The 25,138-nt window shown below is 33.2% G+C and overlaps 1 protein-coding gene across 16 annotated transcripts in view; it reads left to right on the top strand.

Annotated features, from left to right (window-relative positions):
• The window catches only part of VPS13B (vacuolar protein sorting 13 homolog B), a 735,231-nt gene that overhangs the window by 51,273 nt on the left and 658,820 nt on the right, over positions 1 to 25,138 (top strand). For all 16 annotated transcript variants that reach the window (XR_002343694.1, XR_002343693.1, XR_002343695.1 and 13 more), the window contains 6 exons: positions 1,687 to 1,861; positions 7,821 to 8,089; positions 13,222 to 13,317; positions 13,807 to 13,929; positions 14,408 to 14,545; positions 15,699 to 15,786. Coding sequence is in view for 13 of the 16 variants with exons in the window: in XM_021090606.1 (XP_020946265.1) it covers positions 1,687 to 1,861; positions 7,821 to 8,089; positions 13,222 to 13,317; positions 13,807 to 13,929; positions 14,408 to 14,545; positions 15,699 to 15,786 (889 nt within the window). In the remaining 3 variants the exon portion in view is untranslated. The remainder of the gene's footprint in view (positions 1 to 1,686; positions 1,862 to 7,820; positions 8,090 to 13,221; positions 13,318 to 13,806; positions 13,930 to 14,407; positions 14,546 to 15,698; positions 15,787 to 25,138) is intronic.

The raw sequence follows: 25,138 nt of genomic DNA, 5'->3' as shown, positions 1-25,138 counted from the left end.
GGTTAAAGATCTGGTATTGTCACTGCTGTGGTTCTAGTTACATCAGTGGCACAGTTTTCATCCCTGGCCAGGGAACTTCTTCATGCTGTGGGCCTGGCCAAAGGAAAAAAAGAAAAGTTCATTCAGGTTCTTTTTCAGTTTTTCTGTTGGGGATTAATCTTACTGATTTAAAAGATATTTACATATATATATTTTTGTAAATATCTTTTATATATTTAAAGGATATATATGTGTGTATAATGTTTTAAATACATGGGTACATGCATACATACAGGGTTGATTCTTTGTCATTAGTTTTGCTAAGATAGCTTATCACTGGTGCTATTGGTGCCATATAGTATTTAAAAAGATGTGGCAGAGAAATCTCAAATTTAAGAAGAGCTTGGCAGGCCTACACTGCACATCCTTCTCCAGTTTTCTTACCTCTTCATGGTCTATTCAGTGTATGATTTTTAAGTCAGCTTTAAGAAACCTGTACTCATATTTGGAGTTTCCGTCGTGGCGCAGCGGAAACGAATCTGACTGGGAACCATGAGGTTGCGGGTTTGGTCCCTGGTCTCGCTCAGTGGGTTGAGGGTCCAGCATTGCCGTGAGCTGTGGTGTAGGTCACAGACACGGATCTGATCTGGCATTCCTGTGGCTGTGATGTAGGCCGGCAGCTGTAGCTCCAATTCGACCCCTAGCCTGGGAACCTCCATATGCTGTGAGTGCGGCCCTAAAAAGACAAAAGACAAAAAAAAAAAAAAAAACCTGTACTCATATTTACATTTGGTATTTTATACCTTCCTCATACAACTTTCTTTTTGTGCCTTTCCTCCTAAACTATGATGATTACCATTATTTATTTATTTTTTTTCCTGTTTCACAGGTACTAAGATGCCAGTTAGTTAAAATAAGCCTTCCAAGAGATTTGACTTTATGGCTTAATTGGTTTTATTTCATGTTTATGTAACATCAGGAAACTATTACATTGAAACTGTGTTTATTTTCTATTGATATCTCAATAGAGGAGAACTTAGATTGACTGCATTGTATCCTATTGATAGTAATTAATCATTTCTTACAATTGATTCATGTTATAAATTTTATGTCAAGTTTAAATCTCTTATTTAAAGTTTTTTTGAGAAGTTTTTCTAAACATATATTTCACTTGGCTTTCTGTATTTGGCAATAATCATTTTATCATGTGCATACTTGAAAAGTTATTAGTAATTTCCTCACTTAACATATGTTTTTAGGATATGTATTTGTTCATTTTGGGTAATAAAACTGGAAAGGGTGATTAAAGTCTTAATAAAATGACATCATGAAAATTTTATTATTTTGACCTTTCTGGTTTTTACTGGAGGATTGTCATGCTCTTAACATTTTAGGGTGGATATTTTGATAAAAATTTTGGAAAAATTATCTGGAAATCCACTGTGACTATGTCTTCTCATTATCAATTCTATTTCCATTTATATAGTTTGGATTAGTTTCTGTCTAAAGTGTACTGATCATCATAGCAACATTTATTTTAATTCCTAAGATTTTAAAGTAAACTATTATTTTGGCTTAATATTAGAAATGTTGTGACATTACTCTCTCCTATGGTATTCCACTTTAAGACTTAACTCTCTACTTAAGTTAAATGCTACTGCCGTTGAATATGCTTTTGTTGATATTTTTGTTTTTCTCAAAATACAGATTCACACCTTAGTAGAGAGTTTGAAACTTTCTATTACTGATCAGCAGTTGCCTATGTTTATCCGTATAATGCAACTTGGGATTGCTCTTTACTATGGAGAAATAGGAAATTTTAAAGATGGAGAAACAGAAGAGTCGGCCTGTCATAATAAAGATGTGTTAGGAAATGTTACAGGTAAATATAACAAAAAATTTATTTTACAACTATTGTCTTACAGTGTTTTCTTCATTGTGAAACTTAAAGAATTACAGTGTTAGATTAAGTTTTGCAGTATTCTAATATGGGATGATTTTATTTTGGTTGTTTGACACTAATTTTTTTCTTTTCTACATTTTGCGTACTATTTTTTACATGTTAAATGTTAACTTTTGGAGTTCCCGTCGTGGCGCAGTGGTTAATGAATCCGACTAGGAACCATGAGGTTGCGGGTTCGGTCCCTGCCCTTGCTCAGTGGGTTAACGATCCGGCGTTGCCATGAGCTGTGGTGTAGGTTGCAGACGCGGCTCGGATCCCGCGTTGCTGTGGCCCTGGCGTGGGCTGGTGGCTACAGCTCCGATTCGACCCCTAACCTGGGAACCTCCATATGCCGCGGGAGCGGCCCAAGAAATAGCAAAAAAGACCAAAAAAAATTAAAAAAAAAATGTTAACTTTAATATTTTCAATAGGTATAAGTGTTCAGAATGTGCATTATGTAAAAGTTAAGGTAGTCCCAAATCAAAATTTCCTAGTAAATTGTAGTTCAGTTGACCCTTGAACAACAAGGGTTTGAACTGTGCAGGTCTACTTACTCATGAACTTTTTTCAATAAACACATACTGTAGTACTACACGACCTGTGGGTGGTTGAATCCTCAGATGTAGAACTGTGGATATGATGGAGTGTTGACTGTAAAGTTATACCTGGATTTTTACCTTGTGCCCCAACCCCCTCATTGTTTGAGGAGTAACTATATTAGTAATTTTTCTCCAGTGTCTCACCAAGAATTATTGTTACTAAGTTATTTATACTTAATTAGGTATAATTACAGTTAATTATAATTACATATAATAATTAACTATATGCTTCATTGGAGGATACCTACTTAATGAATTGGAGCATTAATTAATGAAGTATTTACTTCATTGTCAGATACTTAGTGGATTCACTTCAGTTATTTAATTTCATTTTACTTTTATTGAAGCCTGCTATACCTGAGACATTATTATTGGTAATGTGGGAAAATACAAAGAAGTTCTCTTCCTTTAAAATCTTAATATGTGATGGAATGGACAGTCATGTGAGCAGTTAAGTATGACATATGGCAGAATGATAGGATGTTTGATTAAACAGCTGTATGAGTGATCTGAAGTAGAAAAATGATGAAAAGAATGATTGGCTTTAAATTGTGTTGGTCAAGACTCAGAAAAATTTGGAGATGGTGATTAATTTCCACAGAGTCTTTAGAAAAGGGCATTTAAAACTTAGGAAGAAATAACCCAATTAAAAGAATTGGCAAAAGACCTGACTAGATATGTATACAGAAAAGATACACAGATGCCCAATAAGCACGTGAAAATATGCTCAATATCATTAGTCATGAGGGATAATGCAAATCAAGACCACAGAAACTACTTTGCAGCCACTAACCAGCATAGTTATAATAAAAAGATATGTAATAACATGTGTTGGCAAGGATGTGGATAAATTGTGACCCTTATGTATAGCTAGTGGGGATGGAAAACAATCTGGTTTCTTAAAAAGTTGAGGATAGAATTACCGTATGATGCAACAGTTCTATTCCTAGGTTTATATGAAGGAGTTGATAACATATGCCTACATAGAAACTTATATATGAATGTTCATGGCAGCATTATTCTTAATAACCTAATTTAATAACCTAAATGTTCACCAGCTGATGAATGGATAAACAGTTGTTTATCTACATATTAGGCATAAAAAGGAATGAAATATTGATAGATGTTACAACGTGAACTTTGAAAAATTAAGTGAAAGCAGTCAAAAGGGAACATGTATGATTTTCATTGATGTAAAATATACCTAATAGGCAGTTCTTAGAAGCAGAAAGTGGATTAGTAATTTGGGCTTGCAGGGGAGGAGAGAATGGAGAGCGACTGCTAATGGGTAAAGATTTTCTTTTTTAGAGTTTCATGTTTCTTAGAACATGGAAATGTTCTAAAATTAGATAGTGATAATGGTTGCACAACTTTGTGACTATGCTAAAAACCACTGAATTGTATACTTTTGTAGGATTTTATGATAGTTTAATAGTAATCTTGTCTATTTTTAAAAAAAAGCTTTGGGAACAATGTTGTAAGTGTATGTAGGTACAAACCTTGTATTTCATTTCACACTATACAGCAAATTTCTGTTAGACTTTGTTCCTGTCTCAGCAGTTCAATGTCTAACACCTAAACAAAATCTAGCATATAGTAGATGCTCAATTCATTTTTTCCTACTATGCTATTGTAAATTTCAAATATAGAGAAGTTGAAAGAGATATTATACTGTGAACATCTACATGCTCGTCATCTAGATTCTACAATTATTATTTTGTCACATCTACTTTATCAGATATTTGTTCATGTTACACTACTTTCTCTCCAGTTCAGCCAGTTTTTGGTACTTTCAAGGTAAATTATGGACATCGCTATACTTTACCTCTAGACGTCAGCACCATACTGTTAACTAGAATTTATTATTATATATAATATATATAATGTTTTACATTAATGTGTATTAATGGTTCTTTTAATTCTTTTAAAGATTAAGTTTACAAAGTGAAATGCATACATCTTAAGTATACTATTCAGTGAGTTTTGAGAAATAAGTATACCTCTGTGATGTGAAACACCCATCAAGATATCGGTCATTAACATCTCAAAAAGTTATCTCATGCCACTTTCCACTCATTCCTTTCCTTCACCTGCCGGCACAGCCCAGCTCCACCGAAGAAAACAATGTTCTGAATTTTTAAAAAATCCATGGATTAGTTTTGCTGGAAACTAATTCTGGAAATTTCGTATAAATAGAATCATACAGTATGAATTCTCTTGTGAAAGGATTCTTTCATCAAGCATAATACTGTTTTGTACTTTTAATTTTGAAAAACTTTTTAAAATTTGTTTTAGAACAGTTTCAGATTCACAGCAAAATTGCAGGATAGGTACAGAGATTTCCCTATATACCATCCCTGCTCTCATACATGCTTAGCCTTCCCCATTATCAGAATCCTCTCCAGATTGATAACTTTTGTCATAAATGATGACTCTACATCATTATCACCCAGAGTCCGTGGTTTACTTAAAGTTCACTCTTGCTATTGTACATTCTGTGAATATTTTCACTACCTTAAAAGTGTAGTATTTGGGGGATTCGTATATCAATATTTCTTTCCTTTTTATTATCTGGTATATTGTATGAATGCACCTTTTGTACATAAATTATTTAGCTGTTTCATTGTTAATGGACGTTTGGGGTATTTCCTGTTTTGGTTATTATAAATAAAGCTGCCCTGGGTACTCTTTTAAAGTCTTTATAGACACATGATATTCTTTTCTCTTGGGTACATAGCTAAGTTTGAAATTGTTGTGTAATTTTTTTTTTAAGAAATTACCAGACTTTTTTTCCAAAGTGATTGTGCCATTTTACATTCCCATCAACAACATATGAGAGTTCCAGTTGCTCCATATCCTTGCCAGCATTTGGTGTTGTCAGTCTTTTTTTACTTTTTGCCTTTCTCATAAATATGTTGTCGTAGTTCATTGTGGTTTTAATTTGCACTTCCTTGATGAGCAATTATTTTGAACTATTTCATGTGATTATTGACAGTTAATTATACTTGTGAAGTTTATGTTAAATATTTGCCTATTTTAAACCTTTTTTGGGTCTTATTACTGATTGGTGGTTTTTTATATATTCTGAATTCAAGTCCTTTGTTGTGTACATTTCAAATCCATTTTGGGAATATTTTTTGCCAGTCTGTGACTTGCTTAATTCATTTTTCTAATAGGTGTCTCTTGAGCACAGTTTTACATTTTGAAGAAATGTAATTTTCAAATTTTTCCTTTATTCCTTTCTATAATGTGAGAAGGTGACCAGGGTTTTGTTTTTTGGTATGTTAAAAAAGGGAGAAAACATCTCCACTGCTTGCTTCCAAAGGAGTCTGAATTAGTTTTCTCATCTGTTGAAAGCAGGAATCCTTAAATTTTATTGCATAAGCTGTGGATTCCTTTGACACTGGTATAGCCTGTGAACCTTTTCTCAGAAAATTTTAAGCACATTGATTTTAATATGCCTTGGTGCCTTTTCTTCATGTTATTTGTGATTGGAATATGGTAAGACTTTTAGGTCTGTGAGCTTATAGTTTTCATACATACATAGAAAAATTGGGGGTATTATTTCTTGTCTTTTTTTCTATTTTTTAGGGCCGTACTTGCAGCATATGGAGGTTCATTTGTGCAGTATTTTAGATTCCATGTATAAGTGATATCATATGGTATTTGTCTTTCTCTTTCTAACTTATGTCACTTAGTGTGATAATCTCTAGGCCTGTTCACATTGCTGCAAATGTCATTATTTCATTCTTTTTTATGGCTAATATGGCTAGTATATGTGTACCACATCTTCTTTAACCATTGGTCTGTTGAGGGACTTTTAGCTTGCTTACAAAATATCCTCCTTAATTTTTAATTAATATTAAATATAAATTATAGTGACTGATTTCTTAGACTTCCCTTAGGGGTATTTCTTTCTTTTGTTTCAAAAATCAAGCAGTGGAATACTTTAATAGCTTAGACAAGAGAGGTCCAGAGTCCAGTTCTGTGGACCTAACCTTGTTTTGGGTTGAGCTTGGGTTATACAACCTCTGTTGTATAACCAAGATGATATTCAGTGATGATGTCCAATTCAAGGTCGTATTAGGGACAGTTAATAACAGGCTTCATTCCTCAATAGAAGTCTATGTGATATTTATGGTTAAACAGTAAGATATAAAGATGATATAAAACATTTTTTTCTGGATTTGTAAGTTTTATAATTTATTTTGAAGTAAAATGGCTAAGGTCTCTTGGTATTGCATTTTAGGTACTCTAGTTACTATTTATCAAGTACTTTCCATCCCAGATGAAAGACGTAAATGGCCGTGTGTCATGACCTATAAATGTAGGATGTTCAAAGAGCCTCCTGTCTTGTGGATTGAAAAGTTATGAGGTTTTTCTGGCTAGAAAACCTAGAAGTAGATCTGAATGAGGATGATATTTAAAGGAGTGTGTGTTTATACATTTATCAGCTAAGAGTAGATATGTTTGAATTTGCTGGAGATTGCTTATGCTACGAATCTTTAAAAAAGTAACATTTTCCCTAAATTCCTTGATGATCTACCTTTTTTTGTATTATTACAACAATGTTAAGGGACTTTGATGGAGTTTGTCTTTATGGGGTGGAATACCTTACAGTGGTTGGAATTTAAATCCTTAGTCTGCCAAATTGTAGCCAAATAAAAGTTCTTTGCTGTGACTTCTTTATCTGTGGAATAGGAAATATGTTTTCTACTAATAAGAAACTTTTAACTAACACTTATTTTTCTTAACTAAGAAGAGTTTCATTATAACATTTACTTTCATACTTTGAGATAACTCTTTTTTGGTGGGGGGATGCATTTGCCTGGGGACACTTGCCATTATTCCTCTTTTGAGGACATCAGGAAATCAAGAACTTTTCTTAGATTTTTCTGATATTATGTTTCTGAGAAAAGTCAGTTTTTCAGCACCTTAGCTTTATTTTTGGGAGGTAAGTTTTATGTTGTTATTTAATGAGTGAAATGCTAAAGAATGAATTTATTCTTTGTATTTATAAAATATTTTTAAGTACAATATCAAATACAATGATACTGTATTTATCAAATATATTCCCCATATAATATCATGGACTATGAAAGGAGATTGATAAAGTACAATACATAGAAACTTGAAAGTAGTAATGCTAAAGTATTGGTTTCAAATAATAATAACCAATGTATAATTTGTTCATACTTTACATGTAGAAAGAATCATGTGGGAGAAATGTTTTTATATAATTTAAATTTTTAATTATCCTTTGGGTTAAATTCTCTTGATTTATTTATTTTGATTGATAGGTGCCGAAGATGAAACAAGATTAGATATGCAGTATCCTTCTCAGTACAAAGGCCAAGAGTTATATTCACAGCAAGAGGATGAACAGCCACAGGGTTGGGTGTCATGGGCCTGGTCATTTGTGCCTGCAATTGTGAGTTATGATGATGGAGAGGAAGACTACCTTGGGAATGATCCTACATCAACCACACATCAACAGAAAGCACAGACTTTGAAGGATCCTATTGTTTCTATAGGATTTTATTGTACAAAGGCAACTGTGACTTTTAAAGTAGGTTTCTTTTTTTTTGCTGTTTATCTCTTAATGCTTAAATTTTAACTTCTAGTAAGAATCTAGTTTAGTTTGTTCTACACTCAGTAGTTGTAAGACAGAGTCTAACAGTGCTTAGTCTATAAAATCATATGAAATCTCTGAATTTTGATCTTTTCTTGTGGCTTTCTCTGCTTTTCTTTTTTACTAACTTGATAAGTTTTGAGAAAGAAAGTTTTTATCTCCCTACTGAATCTCTCTCTCTCTCTCTTTTTTTTTTTTTTTTTTTTTGCTTTTTAGTAAGGACCACATCTGTGGCATATGGAGGTTCTCAGCCTAGGGGTAGTATTGGAGCTGCAGCTGCTGGTCTATGCCAGGGCCATAGCAATGCGGGTCCAAGCTGCATCTGTGACCTACACCACAGCTCATGGCAACACCAGATCCTTAACCAACTGAGTGAGGCCAGGGATCAAACTTGCATCCTCATGGATACTAGTTGGATTCGTTTCTGTTGTGCCACAGTGGGAATTCCTCCCTACTGAATCTTTTAATTGGCATACAAAGATGCCTTAATATTTCCATTGAAAAAGAAATATACATGAAGAAATCTGCCGTGACTTTGTGTATTCCTCCAGCTACTGTTTCATTTCTGTGCTTTCATTACACAATTTCTGGAAAGGGTTGTTTATGTACAGTTTCTTTCCTCACCTCTCTTTTTCTCTCTCAAAGATAGTGCAGTTTTTTATTATCTAGTTCCTGATCTAACTCTATTTTGCAGCACTGTTTAAAATACTTTGAGTACTTCCTCCATTAACAAACGCATGTAAAATACATTTCTCAAAAGATTACATAGAATATATTTTCTGGTTAAAGAATAATCAGATGAGCATCCTTTTAAGAAATATGATACCACTAATACTTGTGTACCCCTTATATATTCTTCTTTGATCATATCTTGTCTTTTTTGCACCTCAACTATAACCTAACCTTAATTTTGGGTTATTTCTTGACTTTTTATAGTAGTATTATCATATATGTAATATTCCTCTACAGTATCTAATTTATTTAACAAATATATATTAATGCCATCTATGATACTAAGTATTGTTTTGTATTTGGAGACCCACAGTGAACAGATCAGATATAAAACCCTGCCTCTTAAAATGTAAATTGTTATTATTAATAAGATGGTATATTTATTGATGATAAGGGTTATGTGAAAAAATAAAGGGGAAAGAGGAATATCAAATGCTTCCACTAAATAAATGGGAGGGAATTATACAATTTAAAAGTAGGTGCTCAGGGAAGGCCTTAATGGGAAGGGGATATTTCTGTAAAGACTTGTAAAAGAGGAAGCTTTGCAGATACATAGGAATGAACATTCTAGAAATAGCATATGTAAAGGCACCCAGAGTTCAAAGAACAACAAGGTGGCTGTTGGGGCCAGAGCAAAGTGAGCTAATGTGGAAGTATTACAAAATTGGGTCAGAGAGGTAATGGCTTTGAGAGAGGTCCATAAATTGTCAACCCCGCATTGAACCCGCATCCTCATGGATACTAGTGGGTCATTTTAGGGACTTTGTCATTAATCCTGATGAGATAGAAATGTTCTGGACAATTTTTAGCATAGTAGTTCTAAGATATGAATATGTTTTAAATTGTGTCATTCTGCTGTGTCGAGAATAGATCATAAGGGGACAAAAGCAGAAGTAGATCAAAGTGAGGATTGCAATTTTTAAGCAAGAGATGATGATGGCTTGACTAGGGTGGTAGCAAGTGGAGGTGATAAGAATCAGTTGGATTTTGGATGTGTTTTGAAGATCAAGAATATAGGACTTTCTGATAGATTTTATTTTGAGCCATAAATGAAATAAACAGAATCCAAGGATGGCTCCTGAGCAACAGGAAGGGTTGAGTTCTGATTTTCTGAGATGAGAGGAGTACTGTGAAAGGATTAGGTTTGAAATAAATGTTAGGACTTTGTTTTTGGACAAGTCAATGAGGGGAAACTAATGATTGTAGGTAGAAGAGCAATAGAGTGCCTGTCTGGAAGCTAAGTGCCATTTTATAGTGGAGGAAGTAGGTCATTTTTAAGCATGGATCATTGGGTTTGGCAAATTATTGGTAATCTTGACCAGAGTAGTAATTTGATAGCAGTGGAATTGTAGTTGGAGTTGGTTAAAAACAAATGGGAGGACCTGTGGGAATGTAAAATGGTGCAGTAGCTGTGGAAAACTGGTGGTTCCTCAAAAAGGTAAACAATTATTATATGACCCAGCAGTTACCCTCCTAGGTATATACTAAAAAGAATTGAAAACTGAGCTCAAACAGATGTATGTGAATCTTCATAAAGCACTACTTTACAATGGCCAAAAAGTTGAAACAACTTAAATGTCTACCAGTCAAGTGAAGGAACAACAGCCTTTTCAGAAAATAGCGGCTGTAGTTTTTTTGATAGTACCCCGAACTCAGGAAGTGGTAATTTTAAAAAAGGCTAGTTTTATACGTATATAACAAATAAGTCCTTGTTGAATAAATGTATTGTTCATCCCTCTACCCATATCCTTGTCTGTTTTCCATTTTTCTAAATTTTTGGACCTTCTTTTAGATTATTTTTTAAAAGTGTATTTATCTTTGTGGGTTTATTTTTTGATGCGGGTATTTTTCTGAAAAAGATGAACTCCTGTGTCCAATCTGTGAAGTCGTATTACAGGTATCATTCCAGGCCAACTGTTATATACTGGAAATGTAGCAGTGAAAAAGTCACAGTTTTGCTCTGGTGTTTTTTTATTTAACTTGGATTGTTTAACTACTTGAAATAAACTTTTTCAGTCAGCGGTAAGGCTCTATAAGTTATAACTCTAGCAGATGGTAGATTAAAAATGTTTTAAAAGTCTTTAAAGATTCTGATTAAAACCAATATTTTCTAATTTAACAAAAGGTAAAAAGTATAGGTAATAAGTTTCAACAAAAGTTTAGTCATGATTTCAGCAGCTTAAAAGTTTTGTTTTTTTTTTTTTTTTTTTTTTTTTTCAGAAGAGTTTGGGGCAGAAATGATTAAAAAAGCATATATTCTATTATTTTAACACTTTTAAAATTGTTTATTTCTGGATTTTATGAAACAAAATTTTTTATTTTAATATGAATTTTGCAAGTGAAATTCAGTAATTTAGCTTTGTTTAAATTAAAGGGATGTGGGGTCAGTCTGAAAAAATAAAAATGATAAAACAGCAAACCCTTTAAAAATGTAATAAAAAGCCAACTGTTGCCAGCTATTATTAAATACATTGCCAATTTTAGATGATCCAAGTGAAATTAATATTAAGTTTGTGAAGGAGGTTAAGGATTGCTAGTAAAGTACTATCTTTTCTGGTGACTTTTGTGTGTTTGTTTACTTTGAAATTATTCCGGTACATTTTTATTAACTTCACTGATGAGAAGAATTGTATTAAACTGAGGCAGAATAGGCATTTATATACAAAACTTTTATAGACTTTTGGTGAGTATTTGTCATTAGTCAAAATATCTTTTAAAAAATTTGAAATATTTATGTGTCTCTGAAGGTTTCTCTAAGGGAAATATGTTGATATTTAGGAGGAAAACGTTAGAATTCATTGTTCAGCTTGGATTTGAAGAATGTATGGAATTAATTTGTAGTTCATATTTTGGTCAGAAAATAAGGTCATGTTTCTACATTAGTATTCTGAACAGTCGATAACAATCCAACAAAAATCATGCCAAATTAAATGTAGCATTTAAAAAATAATGTTGAAAATTGTTCTTGTAATGTTTGAGTCCTTTTAATCAATTAATTGCTTTTTCTCTACAGTAATTGTAGACAGCTGAAGGGTAATCAAGTTTAAAATATTTGATTTTACTTAAGCATTTTATAGAACTGTACTTTAAAAAGAGCAACATTGTATATACCAGTTGTATATATCCAAGAAATAAAGGCTTATGTTATTTAAAATTCGTTATAAAAAATGAGAATAATTAGTTGATTTCTAGTGTAAAGAGGTTATGATGCTTAAAAGTACAGATTTTCAGTTCAATAAGTTCTGTTTAACTGAAGTTAAATACTGGTTTTTTAAAAATGTCATTTGACTTGGCATTTAAGTTTAAAAAATATATCTATTTCATAAGAATAAGGGTCACTGCATCATTAGCAGACACGAGCAGAATACCTTCAAGAACTAACATCTTTATTTTGGAATAGTTTTAGATTTATATGAAAGTTGCAGAAATAGTACAGAGAGTTCATATATACTCCTTACCTAGTTTTCCTTATTGTTGTCATTTTAACACTAGCTCAGTGCATCTGTCAAAGCTAGGAAGCCAACCTTGGTGCATTATTGTTTAATTCCAGACTTGAGGTTAATTTCATAATGACCTTTTTCTGTAACATGATCCAAACCAGGAAACCCACATTGCATTTAGAAAAGTATCTTTAAAAAATAGTTTAAATTATCTAATTTTTGGATACATAGAAATAATGTGCTAAAATACTGTCAGTTTCAGGGGACCAAGTATATATGTATAGAGGGAGAGAGAGAGAAAGACACACATATATATTTTTTGTCAACATCTGTAGTAGTACTTTCTGTCTGGCATACACTCAGTATATGCATGTTTGAGTGAGTGTTTGACATATATATTGGGACTTTGAAAGTAATCGCCTTTGAATCTAGAAAAAGTTGTGTTGAATCTGTTTCTTCACAGCTTTCTTTTTGATTACAGATAGGGACACATCTTAAGAGTGATTGAACTAAACCTGATTGAATATATTAGGGAATAATGAATTGAGGTTAAAATGTATGTATATTTTTGACAGAATATATGAGCCATTTTATGAGTGGGACTGTTACAGCTACATAGCTTTTACCTTTTTAAGCAATATTATTAACAAAAAGAACTTAAGTAAAAATAAGGTGGTATTTATATTCTCTATATGAATTTATTAGGTTAGCATATTCAACCTTTATACTGTGGATAATCTGTAACAGCTGTTTTTGTTGCACCTGTTTTTCTGCTTAATAATTAAATTTCCTGAATCTTAAAATTGGCCTTGTTTCCATCAATTCATCATAGTAATGACAGTTTATTGCCATTTAATACTAATTTGACTTACTTAATATTCTCATGTTGTTTTGTAGCTCACTGAAATGCAAGCTGAGAGTAGTTATTACAGCCCTCAAAAAGTAAAATCTAAAGAAGTTTTGTGTTGGGAACAAGAAGGAACTACAGTTGAGGTAATCCTTCAACATTGAACACTTTTGGGAATCTTTTGAATGGTCCTTACGGCTAATATTTAATAAGTACATGTTTATATCATAAGTAGTATATTTAAAATATAGTTTTATATTTCTATTTTAGTGATATGAAGTATTGGTTGAAATAGTTATTCTCTAACGAAGATTTTACCGTAATATGCAACAGTAATTGTTTTTTTCCATTTCTTCATTTAACTTGTGTGTACCCATGTGCGTTTGTGTGTGTGTGTGTGTGTGTGTGTGTATTAATGTTATTGAAGTGCCAGTCATTGAAGATACAAAGGTTTGAGGATACAGGGACAAGCAAACGTTTCCTACTTTAATAGGGTTTTTGACCTGAGGAGGATAAATTTGGAAAGGTCATAATCCTAAAGATGTTTCAACTAATTAAAAAATTCTACAAGTTAAGCCTGTAACATTCTTATGAAATTCGAGTTCATAGTTCTAATGTTTCTTTTCCTCTTTTAGGCCCTTATGATGGGAGAGCCTTTCTTTGATTGCCAGATTGGTTTTGTAGGTTGCAGAGCCATGTGCCTTAAAGGAATTATGGGTGTTAAAGATTTTGAAGAGAATATGAATAGAAGTGAAACTGTAAGTCGGAATCTCCCCTTTCCTCCTTTTTTTATTTTTTATTTTTTGGACAGAATGCAGGGATAATGAGGTGCTTATTGAAGTGTTTAACCATACCAAAAAAGTCTGTTAGACTATGTATATATCTTTGGCTTGAGAGGGGAACTTTACTGTTTTCCCCTCTAAGAAATTATAGAGCTCACGGGAATTTAGAAAGTTGGTGGTACTTAACACCTGGACAGTAGTTCTAAATACTTTCCAATTCATAAATGTTTCTTCTTTCTTGTTTATGGCAGCTATATGGAGTTCCTCTTTGGTTTGTTAAAATGTTCTTTGCCAAAATAGGCAGTGAAAATGGAGACAGCATTGCTTGTCTTTTAACAGGACTTCAAATTGCAGTGATTTCTATTGACTGCTGAATTCGTGTTATAAAACCAAGGTTTTCTTTAATTGTCTAATAATGTTTCCTCCTGGTTAAAAATTTTACATTTATTTTCAGGAAGCCTGTTTCTTCATTTGTGGTGAAAATTTAAGTATAAAAGGTTTGACATACCTCACAAATTCATTGTTTGATTACCGAAGCCCAGAAAATAATGGTACTCGTGCAGAATTTATCCTGGATGCAGCTAGTCATAAGGTCAGAGAATGTGTATTTGAGCCAAAATCTTGGCTGTATTTGGGTGGACACTTTGAATACTTAAGCTTACCATCTTTTCTTTCAGTAATATATATTTTATGTATATGTAAATTATATATTTATAATTTTTATAATTATAATTATATATTATTTTATTTTTATAATTTATTATTTTATATAATATAAATTATAATTATTTGTAATTTTACTTTAACATTCACATTTATATATTTCATATATATTATTAATATATATTTATATAATATATAAAATATAAATTATTTTATAATTATAAAATTTATAATTTATGTATTTATAAATTACATATAATATATGTAAAAAACAATGGTGGTTGTTTATTGAAACATCCAGAATATGTTTGTCCAACTTCTATCTAGGGATATTTGAGGAGTGCACAGAAGTCTGTACTTTCATATAGCATATAGCCTTACTTAGTTTATCCATTCCTTACTGTTAAAATAGTCATGGAGGAGGCATGTAGAATTATTTCTTTTAATTTTAGTTACTTCTGAAGGGTAGGGTTAATGAAAAGAGATGAGGAATTTCACATTTTATTAACTATATGTCTTGTTGGCATTTTTCATATAAGATTAAATTAACGTACTTTTAATGGAATTTAAAAATTCAAAAAATTACTGCAGGTTAGTACAGTAGAATCAATAATTTACATTGACTCTATAGCCTTCATAGTTGGAAGAGAATAAAATCGTGACCTGCATAATTAATATACATTTAAAATGTTTATTAGTATATCTTTACTGTTTGAACTATTTCATATAAGTATACTGAAATACTTACTGATTAATTCGCTTTGAGAGTGTATATATCAGACAGTTTTGTGATGGTGATAAAGGTCAAGAACGTACTGTCGTACTCCATTATAGGTATTCATTAATCTAGACATTGTTGATAAAGTGGTCAAATTGACTAGTAGAATTACAGATGTCCTTTTGTGTGGTATGTGGCAGAGGTAACACTACCTTTTTTAGAAGTGAGTTCTTTGAATAACCTCTGTTCTTCTGTTTTTGTAATCTTTTGTGTTGGTGCTCATTCTGTGTAAGGATAATTAGATTTTAAACTCAGAAGTCCATTCTATACAATGTGTGTTATGTTTGCTTTGCTTTGTTGATAGGAGACATACACTGAGATAGCTGGAATGCAAAGGTTTGGGGCTTTTTACATGGATTACCTATATACAATGGAGAATACCAATGGCAAAGGTACTGGTTCCTTTCCTTGATGTTGGCTTTTCCTTGTTTCCACGGAAACAAAGGCTTCTTTAGAATCAATTGGTCCTTGACTGGGTGTACTCTGTTACATCAGATTTGCCTTCTGTTACTTTGGGGAGTGATTTAATTTTAATGTCATGTTAGAATTTTCTTAGATTCTTAACATTTTTAGTCCTTTCATTGTGTAGCTGATTGAAAAGACATTTTATATAATCAACTAGAATTAGTATGTACCAAATATTGAAATTTTTGATGCATTGAATTTCATACATTAAGTTCTCAAAAAGCATAAATGTTTCTTTTTCTGTATTAAATACATTTTGAAGGTTATATAGATCTTTTTATTAAAAAGAGTTGTTTCTAAGAGGAAAGCAGAAATGTGTTCTAGAAACTGTGGACACAGTCTGTTATTTGCATTTCATTTTTATTGTGTTAGCAGTCAAATGATTGCAAAAATTTAGCAATTTGGTATCATGTGCACATCAATATACTATGTTCTTGTTATTCCTGTCTTGTTTCATATTGAAAACTTAGTCAAAATAGATTCACCATTTTTTTGGTTAATCTTTCAAATTTTAATTAACTCTTTGTGTTAGGGGATGAGTTAGATATTGTGAATGCAGAGAAGTCCAAAGTACTTCTCAATAAACCAGTGGGTAGTGTTTATGCACTCTAATAAATGATTCTAACGTAGCATGTTAAGAACAGCAGTATAATCAGGCAGCTAAAAGAGGTCCAGGTAAACTACTTTTGTCTGTGGGGTTGAAGCCTTCACAGAAGAGTTGATCTTGAAGGATTGTTAGGTTTTGTTAGATGAAAATAGGAGGAAAGAGCACTAATTTTCTGCTTCCTCCTTTTGTAATGGATTTCTAAGCATTGGTGTTGTCATTGATCAAACTTTGGATTCACTTCTTTCCCTAAAATCTTCCTGAAGTAATCTTACTTGTTTTCGTGGATTTAAGTACTTTCTATATGTTGTTGATACCTGTATTTGTATTTTCAGTCCAAACTTCTTTAAGATTTAGAATTAAATATCCAATGCATGCTTGATATTTTCACCTCTGCATCTCACAAATTGTTAAAATTGAATATGTCAAAAATTGAGTTATTAATAACCCCATGACCACCTACTACTTCTCCCCTATTTTCAGTTTTTTCTTTTGGAAAATTTTTCTACCATTTTGTAGTCATGTAAGCCAGAGACCTGGGAATCATCATGACACATTTCTCTCCTAGCATTCAACCCATTGGCACATTCTGTCAATTTTTTATTTTTTTAAGGGCCACACCTGCAGCACTTGGAAGTTCCCAGGCTAGGGGTTGAATCAGAGCTGTAGCTGCTGGCCTACACCACAGCCACAGCAACGTGGGACCTGAGCCAAATCTTTCACCTACACTGAAGCTCATGGCAACCCTGTTTCCTTAACCCACTGAGTGAGGCCAGGTATCCTATGGACACTAGTCAGCTTTGTTACCTCTGAGCCCCAATGGGAACTCCACATTTTGTCAAATTTTATCTCCAGAATCTGTCTCGAACTTATTACTTTCCATAAACTCCACTGTTAGGACTCTCAGCCTGTCTATCTTCTTTGGATTCTAATAGCTTTTGTACTGACTTCTTGCTTCTACTGTTGCCCTCCTCTAATCCATACTGTAATCAGACTGGTTTAATTCCATGCTTAAAATTCTCACTGTCTTCTTATTGCTTTATTAAAAACTAAAATAGTTGATCAGATTTTGGTCTTGGGTGACTTTGTGGATAATTATAGCCACTAAGGAGGATAGAGACATAAAAGGAAGATCTTCGGAGGAAAAGATGTTTTTTGAGGTACCCGGGGACAGACATTGGTAGAGCTGATCAGTAGCCAGTTAGATGTGTCAGGTTTCCCCCCACTAGACAAAAGTACAACATTGCTATGAAACCTTGGTATTCTGCAGTGGTGTAAAGTGACGAAACAGTTACTAGGACGTATCTTGTTAACAGATGCACAGAATAAATCAAGATAAACACAGATGCTCACAGACACAGTTAAAAGCTTTGGTGGCTTGGTGCTGAGATTCTGTAGTTCCTGGGGAAGGAGCTTGGTGGTGCCACTTCTGACACGAAAGTGTGTGCTGCTCCTGTAATGTCTCACTGCAAAACAAGTGGTGAATGCTATTTTCACCTTTTTTCAAAACAAAAATCCCCTTTGGCTTTCTTCTGGTTAGGGAAACAGGTACTAATGTAGATCTTTCATAAAAGTGAATGGCATAAAGCTAACTTTTAAGAAAGAAAGAGGTACCTGTATATGATATTGCAATTCACAAGTATCTGTTCTAAGAACTTTGTGAATTGTTATTGTGTTGTAGTTGCTAAATGTAAGCTAGTAAGTTTCTTCTTCTTTTTCTTCTTCTTTTGTATGATGTATGCACTGTGGATTCGATATTTTGTGAGGAGGTCAGTTGGCACATTTTGTCAGTATTTTTTTTTTTTTTTTTGCCTTTTTAGGGCCGTACCTGCAGCACATGGAAGTTCCCAGGCCTAGGGGTTGAATCAGCTGTAGCTGCTGTAGCTGCTGGCGTACACCACATGAAGTAGTCCACTTGAAATGAAACCTCACACTGAAATTTTTTTTATTTGTACATATTTTGATTCTAAAGTTTGGAAAAAATTGAAACATGATTTATATTTGGTAGGGTTCTTATATGTTTTCTGGCAGAGAAACTAGTACTTTGTTAATTTTTGAATTTTTCAGATATTCTGTGAATAGTATACATTATTGTAGACTATACTGTATACTAACTTGTTATATACTAACAAGATGTTAGTTATAACATATAACAGAAAAGTTCTATACATTTATGTACAGAATAGCAGAAAAATGTAAAGACCTGTGTATTCTTCTCATAAGCCAATAACAGGACGGTGTCAGCATTGAGAGCCTCCTGTGTTCCTTTTCCATCACAGTCTTCTTCCTCCCTCACTAGAGGAAACCATTGTTATGAGATTTGTATGATCTTTTTCTAGCTTTTGGTTTACCACTTACACAGATATTTTCTCAATTGTGCAAACAGATCATTTTTTAAAAGAAAATAATTCCACTGTTAATTTAACTTGTAAATGTCACATGTACCTTAAAAATGTGTTCATTCATTCACCCAATTATCTGTTAATTTATTATATGACTGCTTTTAGGCAGATGCTTTCATGTGTTTGTTTCTTATGGTGAATCATTATTCACTTACAATATATTGGTGGTGGTGATAGCTAATATTCATTGAATGGTTTTAAATGGAAGGCACTGTTCTAAGTGTTTTACATGGTATTAACTTATTTAATCCTCTTGATAACCCCTCGAGGAATATAACAATATCTTCATTTTATAGATGAGGAAACAACCAGTCCTAGAGTTATATAACCTGGCAAAGATGACACACCTGTTATGTGGGATTTGAGTCCAGCAAGTCTAACTCAGTAGCCTACATTCATAACTACCATGTTCAGATTTTCTTCTTTCTTGCATTACTTGAAACAATAAATTTGTAGAAATTTTAGTATTTTTGAGCCTAAGAAAGTATTTGGAATTCTCATAAGCAGTTAATTTTAAATGCTTTAAAGAAATATTTTCTTCGTGGTTTGTTGTACCTTGACATTTATTTCTGTAGTCCAATTCATCAAAAAGTCCCCTACATTTTAGCCTAAGTATCTAAGTGCATATTAAACTAATAATTTCACAAAGTTTGTAGTGAATTGTGAAATTTTGAAAGTAGATTTGGTTGGTGGGCTTTGAGTAAGTTCATGGCAGTATTTTCCATTATGTAAAAAACTAGTACAATAGAGAGCTTATTTTATTTACTTATTTTAAATTTTATTGGAATAGAGTTGGTTTACAACATTGTATTAGTTTCAGGCATACTACAAAGTGAATCAGTTATATACATATATCCATTCTTTTTTCCCCATACAGATTATTACAGAACATTGGGTAGACCTCCCTGTGCTATACATTAGGTCCCTGTTAGTTATCTCTTTTATGTGTAGTAGTGTGTATGTGCTAATGCTATCCTCCCAACTTATCCCTGTCTCCCATGATCTTTCCTTTGATAATGCTAAATTTGATGTTAAAATCTGTTTCTGTTTTATAAATATGTTCTTTTGTATCATTTTCATTAGATTCCAAATACAAAGTGATATGATACAATTGATATTTGTCTTTCTCTAACTTTCTTCACTTATTATGATAACCTCTCATTCCATCCATGATGCTATAAATGGCATATGCCATTCCCTTTTATGGCTTAGTGATATTCCATTATATATAAGTACTACGTCTTATTTAACCACTCCTCTTTTTTTTTTCTTTAAATGATATTTATTTTTTCCATTATAGCTGGTTTACAGTGTTCTGTCAGTTTTCTGTGGTGCAGCAAGTTGACCCAGCCACACATACATGTATACTTTCTTTATCTCACATTATCATGCTCCATCATAAGTGACTAGACATAGTTCCCAGGGCTATACATCAGAATCTCATTGCTTATGCATTCCAAAGGCAATAGTTTGCATTCCCAGTCCATCCCACTCCCTCCCCCTCCCCTTTGGCAACAAGTCTGTTTTCCAAGTCCATGATTTTCTTTTCTGTGGAATGGTTCATTTGTGCCATATATTAGATTCCAGATATAAGTGATATCATGTGGTATTTGTCCTTCTCGTTCTGACTTACTTTACTTAGTATGAGAGTCTCTGGTTCCATCCATGTTGGTACAAATGGCATTATTTTGTTATATTTTTATGGCAGAATAGTATTCCATTGTGTATATATACCACTTCTTAATCTATTCATCTGTTGATGGACATTTGGGTTGTTTCCATGTCATGGCTATTGTGAGTGGTGCTGCAGTGAACATGTGGGTGCATGTGTGTTTTTCAAGGAAAGTTTTGTCTGGATATATGCCCAAGAGTGGGATTGTTGAGTCATATATGGTAGTTCTATATGTATAGTTATCTAAGATACCTCCATACTGTTTTCCATAGTGGTTGTACCAATTTCCCACCAACAGTGTAGGAGGCTTCCCTTTTCTCCACACCCCCTCCAGCATTTGTTGTTTGTAGACTTATTATGATGGCCATTCTGACTGGTGTGAGATGGTATCTCGTGGTAGTTTTGATTTGCATTTTCTAATAATCAGTGATGTTGAGCATTTTTTCATGTGTTTGTTGGCCATCTGTATATCTTCTTTGGAGAAATGTCTATTCAGGTCTTTTCCCCATTTTTCCATTGGGTTGTTGGCTTTTTTGCTGTTAGTTGTATACGTTGTTTGCATATTGCATGGTTTGAAACTGTTTTCTTCATTCTGTAAGTTGTCTTACTGTTTTTTTCTTTTTCTTTTCTTTTTTTTTTTTTATGGTTTCCTTTGCTGTGCAAAGGCTTGTCAGTTTGATTAGGTCCCATTGGTTTATTTTTGCTTTTATTTCTGTTGCCTTGGGAAACTGACCTGAGAAAACATTTGTAAGGTTGATGTTAGAGCATGTTTTGCCTACTCTTCTAGGAGTCTTATATTTAAGTCTTTAAGGCATTTTGAGTTTATTTTTGTATATGGTGTAAGGGTGTATTCCAGTTTCATTGATTTTCATGCGGCTGTCCAGTTTTCCCAGCACCACTTGCCGAAAAGACTGTCTTTTGTGGTTCCATATAAATTTTTGAATTGTTTGTTCTAGTTCTTTGAAAAATGTCATGGGTAATTTGATAGGGATTGCATTGAATCTGTAGGCTGCTTTGGGTGGTATGGCCATTTGTGCAATTTTAATTCCTCCAATCCAGGAGCCTGGAATATCTTTCCATTTATTTGAATCTTTTTTAATTTCCTTGATTAATGTTTTGTAGTTCTCAGCATGTTTAGACTTTCACCTCCTTGGTTAGGTTTATTCCCGGGTATTTAATTTTGGGGGGTGGGGTGTGATTTTAAAAGGTATTTGATTTTTATATTTCTTTTTTAATATTTCATTGTTAGTATACAGATATGTGACCAATTTCTGAATGTTAATCATGTATCCTGCTACTTCGCTGAATTTGTTGTTTAGCTTGAGTAGTTTTTTTTGTGGAGTCCTTAGGGTTTTCTGTATGTAGTATCATGTTATCTGCATACAGTGACAGTTTTACCTCTTCCAATTTGGATACATTTTATTTCTTTTTTTTTAAATTTTTTCCCTCTGTACAGCATGGGGATCAAGTTATTCTTACATGTAACATTTTATTTCTTTTGTTTGTCTGATTGCTGTAGCTGGGACTTCCAATACTATGTTTATTGTTACCTTTTTTTTGTCTTTTTGCTATTTCTTTGGGCTGCTCCCCCGGCATATGGAGGTTCCCAGGCTAGGGGTCCAATTGGAGCTGTAGCCACTGGCCTACACCAGAGCCACAGCAACGCAGGATCCAAGCCACGTCTGCAACCTACACCACAGCTCACGGCAACGCCGGATCGTTAACCCACTGAGCAAGGGCAGGGACTGAACCCGCAACCTCATGGTTCCAATACTATGTTTAATAAAAGTGGTGAGGGTGGGCATCCTTGCCTTGTTCCAGATTTGATTGGGAAAGCATTCAGCTTTTCTCCATTGAGTATTATGTTTGCTGTGGGTTTGTCATAAATGACTTTGATTATGTTAAGGTATCTTCCCTCTATACCCAGTTTGGTAAGAGTTTTGATCATGAATGGATGTTGGACTTTGTCAAATGCTTTTTCTGCATCTATTGAGATGATCATGTGCTTTTTTGACTTTTTTTTTTGCTTAGGTGGTATATGATGTTGATGGATTTGTGTATGTTGAACCATCCTTGTGAAACTGGGGTGAATCCCACCTGGTTGTGGTGTATGATCTTTTTTATATCTTGTTGGATTTGGTTGGCTAAAGTTGTGTTGAGAATTTTTGCGTCTATATTCATCAAAGATATTGACCTATAGTTTTCCTTTTTAGTGGTGTTTTGGTTTTGAAATTAGGGTGATGGTGGCGTCATAGAATGTCTTTGGGAGTGTTCCTTCTTCTTCATCCTTTTGGAAAAGTTTAAGGAGCATGGGTATAATTTCCTCTTTGTATGTTGGGTGGAATTCACCTGTGAAGTCATCTCTGGTCCTGGACTTTTATTTGTAGGGAGTGTTTTTATGACATACTCAGTTTAATTTCTAGTGATTGGTCTGTTTTTAGTTGATCTGTTTCTTCTTGATTCAGTTTTGGTGGGCTGTAAGTCTCTAGAAAGTTGTCCATTTCTTCTAGGTTGTCAAATTTTTGGCATATAATTGTTCATAGTATTCTCTTACGGTTTTTTTGTTTGTTTGTTTGTTTGTTTGTTTTTTTTTGTATTTCTGCAGTATCTGTTGTGATTTCTCCTTTTTCATTTCTTATTTTGTTTATTTTGTTTTTTTCTTTCCTCTTCTTGGTGAGTCTGGCCAGAGGTTTGTCAATTTTGTTTACATTTTCAAAGAACCAGCTCTTGGTTTTATTGATTTTTTTTTCTATTGTTTTTTGGAGCTCTATTTTATTGATTTTCTCTCTGATCTTTCCTTCTCTCCTAAAAGGTTTTGTTTGTTCTTCTTTTTGTAATTCTTTGTGTTGGGTTAAGTTGTCGATTTGAGATTTTTCTTCTTTTTTTGAGGAAGGCCTGTATTGCTTGCTATGAATTTCCCTCTAAGCAGTGCCTTTGCAGCATCCCATAGATTTTGAATGGTTGTGTTTTTACTACCGTTTTTCTCAAGGTATTTTTTAATTTTCCTTTTGATATCCTCATTGACCCATTGGTTTTTTTAGTAGCATGTTTAATAATCTCCATGTAGTCATTTTTTCTCATTTCTTTTCCTGTGGTTGTTTTCTAGTTTCATGCCATTGTGGTCAGAGAAGATTCTTGGAGTAATTTCTATACTCTTAAATTTGTTGAGGTTAGTTTTGTGCCCAAGTATGTGGTCAATCCTTGAGAATGTTCCATGTGCACTTGAGAATAATGTATATTCATTCCAAGTTTTTGGATGTAATGTTCTGAAAATGTCAATGAAGTCTAACTTCTCTATTGTCTGATTTAGGATCTCTGTTGCCTTATTGATTTTCTGTCCAGAGCATCTGTCCGTTGATGTGAGCGGGGTGTTAAAGTCTCCTACTATTACTGTATTCAGATTAATTTCTCCTTTTATGTCTGTATTTGTTTTATGTATCTGGGTGCTCCTATATTAGGGGCATATATAATGATGATTGTAATATCCTTTTCTTATATGGATCCTTTTACCATTAAATAGTGTCCTTCTTTGTCTTCCTTAATGGCCTTCATTTTAAAGTCTATTTTGTCTGATATGAGTATTGCATCTCCTGCTTTCCTGTCTTTTCCATCACATGAAATATCTTTTTCCATCCCTTCACTTTCAATCTATATGTGTCCTTTGCCCTAAGGTGAGTCTCTTGTAAATGCAGATTGTTGGTTTTTGCTTTTTTATCCCATCTGCCACTCTTTGTCTTTTGATTGGAGCATTCAGTGAGTTGACATTTAAGGTAATTACTGATAAATATGTATTATTTAAACATTGTTTGCCAGTTGATTCTGTTTCTCCTTTGTTCCTTTATTTTTTTTTTTGGTTGGATGACTTCCAGTTATTTTATGCTTGTGTACTTTTCTTTTTGGTTTTTGTGAGTGTAATGTTTGGTTTTGATTTGTGATTGACCTGTTTTTTAAGTATGTTAACCCCTTCCTTCGGCCTTGTAGTCAGACAGGATGAAACGCATTATTAAAAGAAAAAAAAAGAGTCTAGATTTTATTCCTTTCTTAACCTACAGTATATGATTTTGAAGTACTTTTTTAACGTCTTCATATTTGTCCTTTTGCTGTTCCTTGTGTTTATTGTCACTTTCACAGTAGTTTTTTTTTTCCTTTTAGCTCTGTATGCTGGTCTATTTAAGTAATTGCTTTCCAATTGTGATTTCCTCCATCTTATTTCTTCTTACTTCTTTTTTTATTTAGATAAGCTCTTTCAGTATTTCTTTTAGAATGGGTTTAGTATTGTTGTACTCTTTTAGCTTTTGTCCACTGGAGAAATTTTTTATTTCCCCTTCTATTTTAAATGCTATTCTTGCTGGGTAGAGTATTGTAGGATGCAGATTTTTGCCTTTTAAAAGTTTGTATACGTCTTGCCACTCTTTCCTGGCCTGTAGTGTTTCTGTAGAGAAATCAGCTGATAGCCTTATGGGGGTTCTTTTATAATTAACACTTTGCTTTTTTCTTGCTGCCTTTAGAATCCTCTCTTTAACTTTTGCCATTTTTATTATTTTTATTATAATATGTCTTGGTGTGGACCTATTTGGCTTCAACTTGTTTGGGGCCCTCTG

The sequence above is a fragment of the Sus scrofa genome, chromosome 4 (genome assembly GCF_000003025.6).
Source record: "Sus scrofa isolate TJ Tabasco breed Duroc chromosome 4, Sscrofa11.1, whole genome shotgun sequence".
In the NCBI taxonomy this organism is placed as follows: domain Eukaryota; kingdom Metazoa; phylum Chordata; class Mammalia; order Artiodactyla; family Suidae; genus Sus; species Sus scrofa.
This window is presented reverse-complemented; position numbering and strand designations above follow the sequence as displayed.